The sequence below is a fragment of the Oncorhynchus mykiss genome, chromosome 7, assembly GCF_057628025.1.
Source record: "Oncorhynchus mykiss isolate SJ-2025 chromosome 7, ASM5762802v1, whole genome shotgun sequence".
NCBI classification, from domain to species: Eukaryota; Metazoa; Chordata; class Actinopteri; order Salmoniformes; family Salmonidae; genus Oncorhynchus; species Oncorhynchus mykiss.
Genome location: NC_143028.1, coordinates 53,854,019 through 53,873,056, shown reverse-complemented (window position 1 = coordinate 53,873,056; position 19,038 = coordinate 53,854,019). Strand labels below are relative to the sequence as shown.

The window sequence follows — 19,038 nt, the reverse complement described above, 5'->3', positions numbered from 1 at the left end:
GGATCTGCCGAAACCACCTGCCAGCCAGGTAGATTCATCAACCTGCCTGAGCTTCCTCTCACTCCTGAGCTTCCTCTCACTCCTGAGCTTCCCCTCAGTCCCGAGCTGCCTCAGTCCCGAGCTGCCCCTCAGTCCCGATCTGCTCCTCAGTCCAGTGGGGTTCTGGGTGAGGACTACTAGGCCATGGTCGGCGGCGAGGGTGGACTATCCAGGGACGCGAGGAGAAGGGACTAAGACATTGATTGAGTGGGGTCCACGTCCCGCACCGGAGCCGCCACCATGGACAGATGCCCACCCGGACCCTCCCTATTGTTTTGAGGTGCGTTCGGGAGTCCGCACCTTAGGGGGGGGGTTCTGTCACACCCTGGTCAAAGTATTTTGTGTTTATCTTTATTTATTTGGTCAGGCCAGGGTGTGGCATGGGTTTTTGTATGTGGTGTGTATGTGTGGGGATTGTAGCTAGTGGGGTGTTCTAGCTAAGTCTATGGCTGTCTGAAGTGGTTCTCAATCAGAGGCAGGTGTTTATCGTTGTCTCTGATTGGGAACCATATTTAGGCAGCCATATTCTTTGAGTTTGTCGTGGGTGATTGTCCTTAGTGTCCTGATGTCATTGTTCTGTGTTAGGATACACAAGTATAGGCTGTTTCGGGTTTTGTTAAGTTTATTGTTTTGGTAGTGTTTGTGTTTAGTGTGTTAATTCATTAAACATGGATTGCAATAGACACGCCGCATTTTGGTCCGACTCTCCTTCTCATCAAGAAAACCGTTACAAATATATTTTGATTTGTTTATATGTGAGATTCTTTAAATAGCCACCCTTTGCCTTGATGACAGCTTTGCACACTCTTGGCATTCTCTCAACCAGAATCATGAGGTGGAATGCATTTCAATTAACAGGTGTGCCTTGTTAGAAGTTAACTTGTGGAATTTCATTCCTTCTTAATGCGTTTGAGCCAATCAGTTGTGTTGTGACAAGGTAGGGTGGTATACAGAAGATAGCCGTATTTGCTAAAAGACCAAGTTCATATTATGGCAAGAACAGCTAAAATAAGCAAAGAGAAACGACAGTCCATCATTATTTTAAGACAATACGGAACATTTCAAGAACTTTGAAAGTTTCTTCAAGTGCAGTTGCAAAAACCATCATGCGCTATGATGACACTAGCTCTCATGAGGACCGCCACAGGAATGGAAGACCCAGAGTTTCCTCTGCTGCAGAGCATAAGTTCATTAGAGTTATCAGCCTCAGAAATTGCAGCCTAAATAAATGCTTCACAGAATTCAAGAAACAGACACATCTCAACATAAATTGTGTGGAGATTGTGTGAATCAGGCCTTCTTGGTCGAATTGCAGCAAAGAAACAACTACTAAAGGACACCATAAGAAGAAGAGACTTTCTTGGGCCAACAAACACTGGCAGTGGACATATGTCCTTTGGTCTGGAGTCAAAATGTGAGATTTTTGGTTCCAACTGCTATGTCTTTGTGAGACGCGGTGTGGGTGAACAGATTATCTCTGCATGTGTGGTTCCCACCGTAAAGCATGGAGGAGGAGGTGTGATGGTGTGGGGGTGCTTTGCTGGTGACACTGTCTGTGATTTATTTAGAATTCAAGGCACACTTAACCAGCATGGCTACCACAGTATTCTGCAGTGATACGCCATCCCATCTTGTTTGGACTTAGTGGGACTATCATTTGTTTTCAACAGGACACTGACCCAACACACCTCCAGGCTGTGTAAGGGCTATTTGACCAAGAAGGAGAGTGATGGAGTGCTGCATCAGATGACCTGGTTTCCACAATCCCCCGATCTCAACCAAATTGAGATGGTTTGGGATGAGTCGCACCACAGAGTGAAGGAAAAGCAGCCAACATGTGCTCAGCATATGTGGGAACTCCTTCAAGACTGTTGGAAAAGCTGATTGAGAGGATTACATTTTTTATTTAGCTTGACAAGCCAGTTAAGAACAAATTCTCATTTATAATGATGGCCAAGGAACAGTGGGTTAACTGCCTTGTTCAGGGGCAGAACAACAGATTGTTACCAAGTCAGATTTGATCTAGCAACCTTTTAGTTATAGGCCCAATGGTCTAACCACTAGGATACCTGCCGCCCCGAGAGTGTGCAAATCTGCCAAGAGTGTGCAAATCTGTCATCAAGGCAAAGGGTGGCAATTTGAAGAATCTCAAAATTGTTTAACACTTTTGGTTACTACATGATTCCATATGTGTTAGTTCATAGTTTTGAAGTCTTCACTATTATTCTACAGTGTAGAAAATAGTAAAATAAAGAAAATCTCTTAAATGAGTTGGTGTTCTACAACGTTTGACCGGTAATGTACATGAGGCAGAATAGGACAACGGTCTCCTCTTAAAGTGGAAATATATGATTCATTTCATTACTCTGGAGGAAATTTTGGCTTGATATCTCATATTATACTACTATCACTATCAGCAATCACTCCTGGAAGGGAAAACCCACCTCCCTTTTGTTCTCACTAGAAGAGGCTGGTGCCATCAGATATCCCTAAGGCTCCCCCTGTTGTTAACTGTGTAGAAACAATTCCCTTAACACCCTAATACCACACTTTGTTGGGACTGTGCAGACATACTTAAGTTTTGAGTAAAGGTTCTAAAATTAGCTGTCTCGCTGAGTAGTTTCCAGTTTGAATGAAAGGGGTCACCATTGAGGCATAATTGCGTGCTTCATCTATCTCTACCTATCTCCAGAATACACACATACGCACACACACAGAAACACAACACTTTGACACCAGCCATACAAAAATATAAGACAAGGGCAGAAACTTTAAGAATGCTCAAAGGAACCAATTGACTTCTCGTAACAGTTCCAGTCCGTAACATGTCCCACTCTCCCTTTCTCTCTGACTTCTTACAGACAATAAGACTGAAAGAGGAGGTATGCTCAGAAAACAACAGTTAAATAAATGGTTTATCACAAGTCCATAATTTTTCATTGCATTCATTTACATTTCTTAAAATATCTTATTCAGATTTCTTAAAAACATTTAGCTCTACCTTGGTGCATTCAGTACACATTTCTGCCTTAAGTTACAGTGGGGTTTTTCTATCCCTTCCTTGCTTCCTTCACTTCTCTCTCTCTCTCTCTCTCTCTCTCTCTCTCTCTCACCTGATCTGACAACAGAGGATATATAGACTAACATCTATTATCCTCAACACAACACTAGAACATATATCTAGAACCTGGAAACATAGAGTACAATGTACCTTGTGCCTGGATCTGCAGAGCAGGTACCTAATCTAGAACCTGGAACTACAGAGTGGGGTACAGATGTAGGATCTTCATTTTATCCAGTTTGCTACAGCAGGAAATAATCCTGCAGCAACAGGAAATGTGAATTATTATGTGGATTATAATTAATGGACATTTTTGTAGGGGTTGATCCATTTTTAATAAGGGAAAGTCAAGTCTGAAATTTCAAAGTGGAAATTACAAACCACATAGGCCTTTTTAGGACTCAAATACACTACAACTTTTCTGCAACAGGTTGATTCAATTGAGATCCTACACCTGTAGATAGGTACTGCACTTGGATTATTGAACACCCCAACAGGGTTTTGCGGTATGCGACGTATATTGCAGATGGCTTTGGGTGGGAGTTCACTGAACCAGAAATGCAGAGATGTGGAGGAAATAGAACACTCAGTCTACTGAGTCACCCTCAGCCAGGATACAAGTTTGACCTGTACAAATATTTTTAACTGAAGGTTAGAGGAGGGTTAACGGAGAGAAAGCATTGACAGAAAGTCCATCTTAGTCTGTCATGCATCCTTCCTCTTTACAATGTCTGCAAGCTGTCCATCCTTTGCTTTGGAATTTCTTAAACAAAAAAGGGTGGAAGGGTAGAGAGGAAAAGGCATAGTCTTTCCTATTTCAAATATTTAAGTTTTAACATCTGTTTATTATCTATCAATGGTTTTCCCTGTTTACTTCACAGTGTGCTCCTTCCTGATAGTGCCCCATCCCATCACCGTCAATAAGGGGAGAAGAGGATTGGCCCATGGGTGGTGCGCATAGGCCCAGGGGCGGGCCTTAGGAGGCTGAGGTGCGTGCCTTGTAGTGTGCCCTGTAAGAGGTGGTGGTGGGGATGGTAGTTCTGAGTGTGAGAAATGGGACCAGGGGCACGCAGCTGAGCCAGCTGATTGGAGGAGGCAGCGGCTGCCATCGCCGCGGCAACAGCCAGGGGGTTAGGAAACAGTCCATGGCCCAGAGTTTTTGGAAGTTCCTTTGAGAAGGTCAAGGATGACTGAGATCCAGAGAGAGAAACAGTGTAAAGGTTAAAATGAGTAATGAGTAAGGTGAGAGAAGAGGCAAACTGTGGTATGCTGTCTATTAGACAACCCTGAGCTAAATGACTGAATCATCAAATAATGATTTAGAAATATTGCTATAGCCTTTACACATAATTGGATCATTACCACAAAGTCTGTGCGATTCTTATGCCGGCTAAGGAGAGGATTGGGCTTCCCTGCGACTCCATCCCGATGCCTTCGACTGGATATATGCTGAAGAGAAAAATAAGTGGGGCGTTATAGGTTTTCTTCTTTCTCCAAATGTGCATCCTTCTTTCAGTGAGGTATCTGAATGATGAATTAAGCTGTAGGTATAAGGTACTGTTGCCTCTAGATGCTGATCTGTGGTTAGTTTTGCATTTCCCCCACTAATGGTTAAGGTTAGTATTGGGGGAGGGGTAGCTGATCCCAGTAGTGGAACATGTACCCAGTTCTCACATTTAAGTTAAAGTAAAGAAACTTTAATAGAAACTTACTCAAGTAAAAGTCACCCAGTAAAATACTACTTGAGTAAAAGTCTAAAGTATTTGGTTTTAAATATACTAAGTAAAAGTATAAATCATTTCAAATTCCTTCATTTAAGGATAGCCAGTGGCGCACTCCAACACTCAGACATAATTTATAAACGAAGCATTTGTGTTCAGTGAATCCGCCAGATCAGAGGCAGTAGGGATAACCAATGATAAGTGCGTGAATTTGACAATTTTCCTGTCCTGCCTGAGCCTTCTAAATATAACTGGTGCTTTTGGGTGTCAGGAAAATGTATGGAGTAAAAAGTACATCATTTTCTTTAGGAATGTTATGAAGTAAAAGTAAAAGTTGTCAATAATATTCACAGTAAAGTAAAGTACAGATACCACAAAAAAACAACTTCAGGAGTACTTGAAAGTATTTTTGCTTATGTATTTTACACCACTGGCTGATCCTAGATCTGTACCTAGGGGAAACTTCACTCTTGGGCAGTGGTCGTGTTACTTACTCACTCACCTGTTTGAGCTGCAGCTCAGAGTTCACTCTCACGTTGCAGATCTCACAGTGGAAGGTGCGTTCCTGAGTGTTGTGGTCCGAGGGCAGCCCCCCTGCCTGGTCTGGGCTCAGGTTAGGGCCCAGCCGAGGGTACGTTTTTATGGGGCCCAGCCCACTCCACGCCTCCAGGATGGTTTTGTGTTTGGTACCTGTTACCCGTGGAGAGAGTGGTAGAGAAGGAAATATTAGTTGTTGTTGTTTGTACATTTGAATAAAACTAGGCCTGATAACTCATTGATTATATTTTCTCTGTGGAGTGTAATGTAGTTCTACATTTCATGGTGTTCTTGTTCATTTCAAAACGTTGATATTTTATGTATTTTATGTACTATTAAGAAAATACAGAACTTTATCCTTGTAACATGGAATAGGCGATTGTGACTTTTGTTTAAACTATTGAATTATTTTGCACCTTAAATTCGATTTTGCACAGCCTGCACATCCATATGCTGCTCCGTGCGTCAATGGAAATGTGTCTCCCAAGGCAAGCCTTTCTCGCTGCATATCCAGCAGAAGTTATTGTCTTCCTCGGTTGAATAAATAACGTATTTTTTTTGTGTTTACAAAATGATTTGCAGTATTTCTTTCATCACAGCCGCCAACACAGGCCGCACTCGGTCACCCAGAACAAGGTACGGTAAGCGTTTCAATACATTTGTATTAGTATCTTCCTTAAATGATCATTTGTTTGTGGCTATCATTGTAATTAACCTAGCCCTCAGGAGAATATGGTGGGCTAGATCACATTGAGGCTAATTGAGCATAGAAAGATGAGTAGGCCTAAGCAGGATATTGAGTCAGAAAGTGTGGTGACATTGACTAGCCACTAGAGAGCACAGCTAAACATTTTCAGGATTAGGCTATTTAGCAGTTTTGTGGTAACCTATCTCCTGCTCTGTTCTTGTCTTGTCATGTAGTACAGAACCATTATCTCCTATTTCTCTTGTTCACTCTCATTTCACGGTCAGTCCCTGTTCACACCTTCTTTTGGCTCTTTTTTAAAGGAACATTTCCTTCTCTCCTTTCTCAGTCTAGTACAGGGAAGGGCAACTGGCGAAACCAAATTTAGCTTAGGGCCCCCAAAAGGCTAGTGCCGGCTCTGACTACATGTGTGAGTATGGATGTGGGTAAGCAGACTGAGCCCCACATGATGAGTTAAGATTTTTGGTGGCCCCCACCCCTATCAAAGTTTCCCATCCCTGGTCTTGATTATACTGTACATTAGAGGTAACTGCCAAAATAAAGGAAACACTTGAGTAAATGAGGTATACAAAGTATATTGAAAGCAGGTGCTTGGTGCTTCCACACAGGTGTGGTTCCTGAGTGTACCAAGTAATTAACATACCATCATGCTTAGGGTCATGAATACAAATGCCCAGTTGCCTATTATTTTGGCTACCATGGCTAGAAGAAGAGATCTCAGTGACTTTGAAAGCGGGGTCACAAAGGTTAAGGATCCGCCCCTTTTTTCAATTTTCGCCTAAAATGACATACTCAAATCTAACTGCCTATAGCTCAGGCCCTGAAGCAAGGATATGCATATTCTTGGTGCCATTTGAAAAGAAACACTTTGTCGTTTATGGAAATGTGAAAGTAATGTAGTAGAATATAACACATTAGATCTGGTAAAAGATAATACAAAGAAAAAAACAACCATTCTTTTGTATTTTTTTGTACCATCATCTTTGAAATGCAAGAGAAAGGCCATAATGTATTATTCCAGCCCAGATTATGGCCACAAGATGGCATCAGTGTATGTGCAAAGTTTTAGACTCATCCAATGAACCATTCCATTTCTGTTCAAATGTGCCTAATTTGTTTATTAATAACTTTTCATGTTCAAAATTGTGCACTATGTAATTACCTCCAGGTGTGTATGTTTTGGAGGGATGGCTTTAGGAAACACAAACATAACTAGTAGTCCCATGTGGCTCAGTTGGTAGCGCATGCCACTTACACCACCAGGGTTGTGGGCTCGATTCCCATGGGGGACCAGTATGAATGAAAATGTATGCATTCACTACTACAAGTCACTCTGGATAACAACATCTACTAAAATGTCATATTGTAACTAAAAGAAAACAATCTGATTGTTATAGCTGTTTAAATGAACCAGACACATGGAAGCATTGTCCTGTCTCTCTATGTGGTGAATGAAAGCCAAGCTGTTCTTCTGTCATTTGAGTTGAGCTGGTTAATCTAGCCTTGAACACACTGAAATATTCATTGTTAACTCTTCTTCCCTGGGAGTGTGACTTAGGTTCTGTGTGTGCATCTGAAGCCCTGGCTTAGTATTGCAATATTTGGCCTTGTGAAGTTATTCAACCACAATGCCTTAGCCGTGGTTTGCAGTGTATTCATAAATCCTTGAGTGGAAGAAAATATATTTAATCAGTTATGCCACTGTGTGTAGTTTTGTCCCTTGTGTGTAACAGTGGTATCCCATGATTCAATATCAGAGATCAGGGTGTGAAGGAGGACACATAAAATGTTGTGTTTGTAAAAGCTCAAGCATCACTTTGTGTGGCTAATTTTGAGGCTGCTGAGAAGGCAATATCTATCTAGGCCAGAATGTTCAATGACAATAGACTTTATTACACATTGCGTTATCAGTTCTGTCTTTGGAAGGAGCCTTACCTTTGTTGTGCGCCTCTAGCTGAGAGAGGGAGTTGACGGCCACTTTGCACAGTGAGCAGTAGAGCAGCTTCTTGGCCTTGTCCTCCTCAGACTCCCCTGAAAAGAGGCTGGGGGCTGGGGACAGGGTGTCAGGGGGGCCCGCCATGGGGGTGTCCACCTGGGGGGCACAAAGGGCCAGGGAGGGGATGGAGGTGGAGGTGGTGGGCATAGGTGTACTCAAAGCGGGCAGGGATGGACACACAGGGAGCAGGGAGGTGTCTTGGACCGACATGGGGATGGCGCTGGGTGTCATGTCTGAGCCGTTTGAATGTGGGCGGGACTGGGCGTCATCTGTGAAGAGAACAGATAGGAAATAGAACATTTTCTACCATATTTTATACAACGGGTGGTTCTAATCCTGAATGCTGATTGGTTAAAAACTTGACTTTGTCTCAGGCCTAACAACACCCATGCCAATATATCCACAAACACCGGATTCTTGGGCATTATCACTTACGTGTAGAGCACACCAGATAATATTATGATGATGATGATGATGATGCTGCGGCACTGGTACAGTACTATGTCTGAACTTACAGGGTCAAAACTCTGCCCCAGAGGGCCACACATCTGTCTAGAGTGAGTCAGGGTAGGGTGGAATATCTGGGTCATGTCAGGTTATTCAGGTTGGAGAGGGTGGAAGGAGGGTCAGTAGAACAGCACAAAAATCTTAATGTTACTGTAGCTTAACCACTGTATGTAGAACAGGGTCATCTGGCCTGCCAATTGAACCAAGAGATAAACAAAATACAAGTGTTGAGAGCCAGTAGAGCCTTCATACTACATAGTATTTAACCACTCCCCACCACCCTCCTCTCCTCTGCAGGCCAATCCCAGTGACGGATGCCTGGGAAGCTGATTCTTGTCAGTGCTGACAGAGGCGTCTCTTAGCAGACATCCCTCTGTACGACTGTTCTGTTTCACCCCTGATCTCTGACTAAACAGCTGAACTTTACACACACACAGACTGAATCGTGTGTGTGTGTGTGTGTTAAGGTTAAATCTCTGTGTGGGTTCAGCATGTATGTGTGTTAAGGTTAAATCTCTGTGTGGGTTCAGCATGTATGTGTGTTAAGGTTAAATCTCTGTGTGGGTTCAGCATGTATGTGTGTTAAGGTTAAATCTCTGTGTGGGTTCAGCATGTATGTGTGTTAAGGTTAAATCTCTGTGTGGGTTCAGCATGTGTGTGTGTTTTGGTTATATCTCTGTGTGGGTTCAGCATGTGTGTGTGTTTTGGTTATATCTCTGTGTGGGTTCAGCATGTGTATGTGTGTTTAGGTTAAATCTCTGTGTGGGTTCAGCATGTGTGTGTGTTTTGGTTATATCTCTGTGTGGGTTCCGCATGTGTGTGTGTTTAGGTTATATCTCTGTGTGGGTTCAGCATGTGTGTGTGTGTTTAGGTTATATCTCTGTGTGGGTTCAGCATGTGTGTGTGTGTGTGTTTAGGTTATATCTCTGTGTGGGTTCAGCATGTGTGTGTGTTTAATGTTAAATCTCTGTGTGGGTTCAGCATGTGTGTGTGTTTTGGTTATATCTCTGTGTGGGTTCCGCATGTGTGTGTGTTTAGGTTATATCTCTGTGTGGTTTCAGCATGTGTGTGTGTGTTTAGGTTATATCTCTGTGTGGGTTCAGCATGTGTGTGTGTGTTTAGGTTATATCTCTGTGTGGGTTCAGCATGTGTGTGTGTTTAGGTTATATCTCTGTGTGGGTTCAGCATGTGTGTGTGTTTAGGTTATATCTCTGTGTGGGTTCAGCATGTGTGTGTGTTTAGGTTATATCTCTGTGTGGGTTCAGCATGTGTGTGTGTTTAGGTTATATCTCTGTGTGGGTTCAGCATGTGTGTGGGTTTAGGTTATATCTCTGTGTGGGTTCAGCATGTGTGTGTGTTTAGGTTATATCTCTGTGTGGGTTCAGCATGTGTGTGTGTTTAGGTTATATCTCTGTGTGGGTTCAGCATGTGTGTGGGTTTAGGTTATATCTCTGTGTGGGTTCAGCATGTGTGTGTGTTTAGGTTATATCTCTGTGTGGGTTCAGCATGTGTGTGTGTTTAGGTTATATCTCTCTGTGGGTTCAGCATGTCAAATCAAATCAAATTTTATTGGTCACATACACATGGTTAGCAGATGTTAATGCAGTGTAGCGAAATGCTTGTGCTTCTAGTTCCGACAGTGCAGTAATATCTAACAAGTAATCTAACAAATTCACAATGACTACCTTATACACACAAAGGGGATGGAATATGAATATCTACATATAAACATATGGATGCTCAATGGCCGTGCAGCATAGGCAAGATGCAATAGATGGTATAAAATACACTATATACATATGAGATGAGTACTGTAGGAAATGTAAACATTATTAAAGTGACATTATTTAAAGAGACTAGTGATACCTTTATTAAATCAATTTATCAAAGTGGCCAGTGATTTGAGTCAGTATGTTGGCAGCAGCCTCTCTATGATAGTGATGGCTGTTTAACAGTCTGATGGCCTTGAGCTAGATGCTGTTTTTCAGTCTCTCGGTCCCAGCTTTGATGCACCTGTACTGATATCACCTTCCAGGTGATAGCGGGGTGAACAGGCAGTGGCTCGGGTGGTTGTTGTCCTTGATGATCTTTCTGGCCTTCCTGTGACATCGGGTGCTGCATGTCTCTTGGAGGGCAGGTGGGGGGGGGGGGGGGGGGGGGGGGGGTGCTCCATCTGCTGTTTCCTGAAGTCCACAATCATCTCCTTTGTTTTGTTGACGTTGAGTGAGAGTTTATTTTCCTGACATCACACTCCTTGTAGGCTGTCTTGTCGTTGTTGGTAATCAAGCCCCCTAATGTAGTGTTGTCTGCAAACTTGATGATTACAGGAGAGGGCTGAGAACGCACCCGTGTAGGGCCCCAGTGTTGAGAATCAGCGGGGTGGAGATGTTGTTCCCTACCTTCACCACCTGGGGGCGGCCAGTCAGAAAGTCCAGGACCCAGTTGCACAGGGCCGGGTCGAGACCCAGGGTCTAAAGCTTAATGATGAGTTTGGAGGGGGCTATGGTGTTGAATGCTGAACTATAGTCAATGAACAGCATTCTTACATAGGTATTCCTCTTGTCCAGATGGGATAGGGAAGTTTCCAGTGTGATGGCAATTGCATCGTCTGAGCACCTATCAGGGCGTTAAGCAAATTGGAGTGGATCTAGGGTATCAGGTAGGGTGGAGGTGATATGATCCTTGACTAGTCTCTCAAAGCACTTCATGGGAGGGGTGCATCACCTGAGTGGGTTGAGTCACTGATGTGATCATCCTGTGTGGGTTCAGCATTTGTGTGTGTTTAAGTTATATCTTTGTGTGGGTTCAACATTTGTGTGTGTTTAGGTTATGTCTCTGTGTGGGTTCAGCATTTGTGTGTGTTTAGGTCATGTCTCTGTATGGGTTCAGCATTTGTGTGTGTTTAGGTTATATCTTTGTGTGGGTTCAGCATGTGTGTGTTTAGGTTATATCTTTGTGTGGGTTCAGCATGTGTGTGTGTGTGCGGTGTAGAGCACAGGTGGTGCTTACCCTGTTTGCTAAGGTTAGGGCCTGGGCTGGATGGTGAGGGGCCTGGTGGAGAGGGAGCGGCGGTGGGGAGAGTGGCCAGCTTGTCACCCTCCTGGGGGCGAGTCTTGGAGGTCTCAATGCCTTTTACCCTCCGAGCGTGGCGGTTCCCCTTATAGTGGGCCTCTGCCTGACTCTGAGAAAAGAACATGAGGAGGAGAGGGCATGACATAATATGTCACATCATAATCCACATGGTTATTATTATTCACACACTTCTGAGCACCATGCTTATCTGATATCTGCGTATATCAGAAATAAAACAATATATACCCAATCTTTAGCAGATGATAATTCACTCACTCCAATAGCAGCCTTAGCATGGCCATGGGACACCACGCACACCCTGGCTGTTTTATTTTCACACTACGGCTGTGTCCTGTTTTCCTGTTTAGTACAGTATCTATCATCCACAGGCCTGTTTGAGACCCAGTGAGGTCAGTGGAGTAAACTCTAGCCATAGTGTTGACTGGACGTCTCTCAGCAGATGGCTTTAGGCTGTCATATGAGCCCTGTGCTGTCCCTGCTCTGTACCTGCCTGTTCCTGTGGCTGACTGACTGACTGGCTGACTGACCGACTGGCTGGCTGACTGGCTGGCTGGCTGACTGACTTGCTGGCTGACTGGCTGGCTGGCTGGCTGGCTGGCTGACTGACTGGCTGGAGCACTCTTCAGCAGTTCAGTAGATCAATTATGCATCTCTGATTAATTTATCACTGAGATCCCCATGGGGTGGGTTTTATTTCTTTTTTTAATGTAATTTAACCTTTATTGAACTAGGCTAGTCAATTAGGAACAAATTCTTATTTACAATGGCGGCCTACTCCGGCCAAACCTGAATGACGCTGGGACAATTGTGCGCCTCCCTATGGGACTCCCAATCACGTCCGGATGTGATACAGCCTGGATTCGAACCAGGGACTGTAGTGACTTTATAACCATCCTTGTTCAACACTAAATAGCACAAAATACAGCAGCTGAGGCGCACATGCTCTCTGTGGTGTGTTGTCAATGTGAGAACTACACTGAGTGTACAAACAGTAGGTCAGCAGTAATCATTCTTTAAGCGTTCTAGAACATTCCAGACCCTATATAGTACTATAATGTTCAGGACACCTCTAGTCTGTCTTTACAGAGGAGAATTATAGAATGTTCTGGTGGTTCCTCTGCTGTAAATTACTAATTACTGAACTGAGCCTGTGATGATTATCGAGTGGTGAGAATGGGATTATCTAAAATAGACCCAGAGGTGTGAGGAAACACTGACAGCTGCAACCTGACTACTGCTGCTCAAGGAGGAATAAGGAATGTGAGTGGCCAGAGTGTCACCAAGGGAGGCTGTGTGTACTGTTGGCAGCTACATAGCTACAAAGAGAGCTGGGGCTTGGCAGTAGCGAGGGAGTGAGGGGGGCATCAACGAGGTGAGGGGGCTACTGGGACGTGTCAGGGATGCCTCCCTAAACCCCAGGCAGTAATTGCCGACGACAGAGGTACACATATAGCCACAGATTAGACATGAAGGAGGAGGGGTAACCCACTCAGCAACAGTTATGTTCTCCAAAGAGACAGACTTACAGAGAAAAGTAATTGCCTCTCTCTCACTTCTCTCCCACTCTACTTTCACTATTTCAGATTGCTCTCTCTCTCTCTCTCTCTCTCTCTCTCTCTCTCTCTCTCTCTCTCTCTCTGTCTCTCTCTCTGTCTCTCTCTCTGTCTCTGTCTCTCTCTCTGTCTCTCTCTCTGTCTCTCTCTCTGTCTCTCTCTCTGTCTCTCTCTCTGTCTGTCTCTCTCTCTGTCTCTCTCTCTGTCTCTGTCTCTCTCTCTGTCTCTCTCTCTGTCTCTGTCTCTCTCTCTGTCTCTCTCTCTGTCTCTCTCTATGTCTCTGTCTCTCTCTCTCTGTCTCTCTCTCTCTCTCTGTCTCAATGTCAATTTCAGTCCCTAAGATAGATCCTGCTTCCTTTTTCTTTGTTCCGCCTCTTCTTCATACATGTTGATGTCTCTATCTCTTTCGCTCTTTCTGGTCTACTTCCTGTGCCCCTTCTCTTCTGCATTTCCCTCGTCCTCCCTCTCCTCTCCCACCCCCTCTCTCCTCCATTGTGTTGCCTGTCGGCTGTACAGTAGACTTGGCTGCTAGACCAGTTCTCTCTGGTTCCTCTGCCTTTGTCACTCATAGATTAAACATCAAAGCCGCATCCTGCTCAGAGAGAAAAGGATCATATTTTCATATCCACTTTTCATAACGCTTCTTAACCCATTCCAAACATCATGTACTCCTCTATTATAACTCTTCAGTTCTACACTAAAGATCTCTCTTTCATCCTTCCTTATAATCTCTTTCTAGACTTCCTCTGCACTATCCCCTCTTCCTGTCTCCCTGTCCATCTCCCCTCTCTGTTGTCAACTTTGTTCAGTTGTAATTGATTGTTGAATTTCATTGATCCCCCAAGACCTAAACACTGAAGGTCAGGACAGAGCTTCAAATACTCAAGGCTTTCCTCCACCGAGACAGAGAAGAGGAGATGAGATGAGATGAGATGAGATGAGATGAGATGAGATGAGATGAGATGAGATGAGATGAGATGAGATGAGATGAGATGAGATGAGATGAGATGAGATGAGATGAGATGAGATGAGATATGAGAGAGAGAGAGAGAGAGAGAGACAGAGAGAGAGAGAGAGACAGAGAGAGAGACAGAGAGAGAGACAGAGAGAGAGACAGAGAGAGAGAGAGAGACAGAGAGAGAGACAGAGAGAGAGACAGAGAGAGAGACAGAGAGAGAGACAGAGAGAGAGACAGAGAGAGAGACAGAGAGAGAGACAGAGAGAGAGACAGAGAGAGAGACAGAGAGAGAGACAGAGACAGAGAGAGAGACAGAGACAGAGAGAGAGACAGAGAGAGAGACAGAGACAGAGAGAGAGACAGAGAGAGAGACAGAGAGAGAGAGAGAAGGTGTCCAGTGTTGTGGTGCTGCAGTGGTAACGATAGCCAATGCAGCACAATAAAGAGGCATGTGACGTCGGTCTTGCAGCATAGAGAGCTGGGCTGAGCTCTGACAGCCTGTCCTGTATGGCTGGTGGCTGCTTGGAATGAATTGCAGTATACAGTACATTACTGGTGGCAGACTGGCAGTGTGATAGGTATTCTTCTGAGTTTATATGAATCAATCCAGATATTTTGGTTTGGTTCAGCTTCAGTCTTTAATTGTATCTGGTTCAGCAGATGATGACGTTTCATCCATGGATTAGCCAGTGTTGACTGACAGAAAACACAATTCAGTGAGAAAGCTGCCGGTACTTTATTTGAAATATTTATATCAAAATACCTTACTGTTCATAGCAGGAAAGACAATGTATGCTGGCTGGGGTATACCATTTGAAACGTGTGGAAATTATTATATAATAGTGTCTCTAACTGTGCTTCTGAAATGCAGTAGTGCTGCAATAACAGATCCTTGGCTGTATACTGTGAGCAGACTATTCTTTCATTATTAGAGAACTTCCATTGTGCTCTGAGCTCACAACCTGACTTCCCCTCTCAGATTACTGAGTACTGGACTGGTAGAGCAGATGGAGATCAGGACTTTCTCACACACACTGACTGTACTGATGATGATGCATAAAGAGAGTGAAGGCCAAACAGGTGGCCAAGGGTCCAGTCAAGTTTTTACAACAGTGGAAGTTGAACACACACATACACACCACACACAGTACACTATTCTACGCTGCTACATACAGGCACAGACGGACAGACAACACTCACACACCCACACACACACAGGGTTAACGACAGTGACACCTGACCCTACAGCAAACCCTCGACCACAAAGCGCCACAGGGGGTGGTGCGAACAGCCCAGGACATCACTGGGGCCATCCACCACCTCTATATCAGGCGGTGTGAAAGGATAGCCGAAAAATTGCCAAAGACTCCAGCCACCCAAGCCGTAGACTTTTCACTCTGCTACTGTCCGGCAAACAGTACCAGAGCATCGGCTCTTGGACCCCCAAGCCATAAGACTGCCACATAGTTAATTAAGTGGTTACCCTGATTATCTGCACTGACCCTATCTTACACGGACTCTATGCACACTCACTATATATACACACTCACACACACACTACACTGACACTCACACAAAAACTCCACACACATTCACATACTGTACACTAGATATGCACACACACACATAACACACACACGCATACCGACAACACAAACACACACACTTTTACACTCATTTGCTATTATTACTGTATCTATCCTGATGCCTAGTCACTTTACCCTGCCTTCAAATACCATGTACCTCTGCACATTGACCTGGTACTGGTACTCTCTGTGTATTGATTTATTCTTGTGTATTTTATTCCTTGTGTTACTATTTTTCTTTTTATTATAATTATAATTTCTCAGTTAAGTTACAGCTGTTGTATTTGGCACATGTGACAAATAACATTGGATTTGATTTGAGTGTGTACTACAGAATGTGAGAACATGGTGTCCAGGAGAGTGGATTCGAGAGGGTAGATAGATGCAGCTGTTATGGCGTTTCAGACGCTCCCCTGTCTATGTTTCCACCGCTCTTTCCTAAAAAGTATTTAGTGCTTTATTCATTGGCATGTGTCAATATTTTTAGCCAGGATCGTGTGTCAAACTTATGTCTGGCTCAGAGGTGACACTGCGTTTCCCCTGAGCAAAGAGACGTTTACTGTATGTTTAGGGGATATACCCATCCCTCAAGCTGGTCCAATGTACCCTGGCCTGTACTTTCTATACCCATTGTGAAGCACTTCAAAAACATTTAATATTACACAACAATAATGTTGAATACACGTAGTACACATTATGAAGCAAATTGCCTAAGCCTGCTACAGTGAAATTGTTATACTCAATGCAGCCTATGACTGGAAAACAGGTCTTACCACATCTTACTGGTGATAAAACGCTCCCATCTGTGTAGGGGAGGGGAAGGGGTTGTATAATCAGGCCTTAAAACAGCCTCAGATTTGACCATGTATGTTTACAGGTGAGTTTGTGGTCTAATACACACAGCAGCAAGGAGAGAGGATCATATACAGAGAAAATAATGTAGAGACAACAGATGTATGTGGTTACAGTACAATATTTGATTTTCAACAAATTAATGTTTCTTCTTTTTTTAAGAAATATTAACATGCTGAAAATCCCAAATTGTTTGCATAGTCAACTTACACACAGCTCTGACACACACATTTACTCCACCAGACATGTCACTAGGGGTCTTTCCACAGTCCCCAAATCCAGAACAAATTCAAGAAAGAGTACAGTATTATATAGAGCCATTATTGCATGGAACTCCGTTCCATCTCATATTGCTGAAATGAACTCCTCAAGGCACAACGCCAATCCCCTATTTGACATAGATAGTTTGTGTGTATGTATTGATATGTAGACTATGTGTGTCACGCCCTGACCGTAGAGATCATTTTATTCTCTATGTTTGTTTGGTCAGGGTGTGACTCGGGTGGGAAAGTCTATGCTTTCTGGTTCTTTGTTTTTGGCAGGGTATGATTCTCAATCAGGGACAGCTGGCTATCGTTGTCTCTGATTGGGAATCCTACTTAGGCAGCCTTTTATCCTTTTCTCATTTGTGGGTTGTTGTCTTCATTTAATGCATGTGTAGCCTTACGGAGCTTGTTGTTTGTTGTTTTGTTGGCGACATTTAAAAAAGAAAGGAAAATGTACGCTCACAACGCTGCCCCTTGGTCCGGTCCTTTTCAAGACGACTGTAACGTTCTGAGTGTAGTGGGTGAGAAGTCAGGCGCAGGAAGCAGAGAGTTCAGGGGAGTGCTATTTTAATGCACCACAACGGTGAACATAAGCCAACCCCACGAAAACACAGGGCGTAAACAAAACAAACGCCCCAAACAGGGGGACTTAAACGGTCCAGAAAAGACCCACGAAATGGGAAAGCACGTAACTCACAGACGTGCACACAAGTTTACACAACACAGAAGGTCACAATAATTAATCCCGCACAAGGAACCAGGCGGGCCGGCTGACTAAATAAAGCCTCACTAATTATACAGAATTCAAAACAGGTGCACTCAATGAACACATAAGGGAGGGGGAGGAAATAATCAGTGGCAGCTAGTAGGCCGGCGACGACGACCGCCGAGCGCCACCCGAACGGGAAGGGGAGCCACCTTCGGTCGGAGTCGTGACAACGACGTTCGTGACAACGTGTGACGGTTTTATTTTATTTTAATTGATGTAGTTCTGTCCTTGAGCTGTTCTTGTCTACTGATGTTCTGTAGTGTGTCATGTTTCATGTTTTGTGTGGACCCCTGGAAGAGTAGCTGCTGCTGTTGCAACAGTTAATGGGGATCCTATTAAAATAGAAAATACAGGCAAAGACATGCATTCAAACTGAGCATTGGTTTATGTGCTTATTTCACATTTAATGATGTGTACAGAGCTGAGGGCCCCTGTCTTTATGACTGTATGTTTTAGAAGGCAGTCAGTGTCATAAGCACCTAGCTGTTAGACCCCCACTCTACTGGAATGTGTGCAGCACCATCCAAGATCACTTTTACATGCCGATGGAACAAACCACTCTGAATAATCCCACAAGGGATGTATATGTTATGATATATTTGTTATTCAACATTCTTGATGTCTTCACTATTATTCTACAATGTTGAAAATAGTCAAAATAAAGAAAACCCTAGTAGGTGTTCTAAAACTTCTGACCGGTAGTGTATGTGAACACTTAAACCACCTCTTCTGTTCATTCTGTTCATTCTTTAGTTCTACTCCCTCAGTCATCCTCTTTTTGGTGCCCTGTACAAAGACTGACATGCTGGAATGTGCTTTGTCAGCATTCACTACTTTCTCAAATTTCACCCAATGACCAGATCAAGTGAGTTTTTTGTTGCATCACATTCACCCTCGCTGACCCCTCACAATCCCTCGATCACAACTATCTCCATGAAGCATTCTAGAAATAAAAGCAGTTGGTGGCTGTCCTATTGCTTGCTGCTGATATATCATAAGCACTTGGCCAGCAGTCATTCTAGTGTGTTTCCTTTTAAGACACAGACTGAAACACTCAATCCAACCTCAACATCTCAGAACCCTAACCCCCTGTGCTCTAGTCCCCTAGTCCCCGGTTCTCCAGTCCCCTAGTCCCCTGCTCTCTAGTCCCCTAGTCCCCTGTTCTCTAGTCCCCTAGTCCCCTGTTTTTTAGTCCCCTAGTCCCATGTTCTCTAGTCCCCTAGTCCCCTGTGCTCTAGTCCCCTAGTCCCCTGTTCTATAGTCCCCTAGTCCCCTGTTCTCTAGTCCCCTAGTCCCCTGTTCTCCAGTCCCTGGTTCTCCAGTCCCCTAGTCCCCTGTTCTCTAGTCCCCTAGTCCCCTGTTCTCTAGTCCCCTAATCCCCTGTTCTCCAGTCC

The 19,038-nt window shown here is 43.9% G+C and overlaps 1 protein-coding gene across 2 annotated transcripts in view; it reads right to left on the bottom strand.

Moving 5' to 3' along the window:
- Window positions 1–1,660: 1,660 nt before the first annotated feature.
- Window positions 1,661–19,038, bottom strand: part of LOC110528109 (zinc finger protein 385A) — a 70,340-nt gene continuing 52,962 nt past the window's right edge. For both annotated transcript variants that reach the window (XM_090241340.1, XM_036983659.2), the window contains exons 4-8: window positions 11,577–11,748; window positions 8,000–8,329; window positions 5,324–5,511; window positions 4,463–4,549; window positions 1,661–4,290 (exon numbers count right to left, since the gene is read on the bottom strand). In XM_090241340.1, the coding sequence (XP_090097466.1) occupies window positions 4,018–4,290; window positions 4,463–4,549; window positions 5,324–5,511; window positions 8,000–8,329; window positions 11,577–11,748 (1,050 nt within the window). In that variant the 3' untranslated portion in view covers window positions 1,661–4,017. The remainder of the gene's footprint in view (window positions 4,291–4,462; window positions 4,550–5,323; window positions 5,512–7,999; window positions 8,330–11,576; window positions 11,749–19,038) is intronic.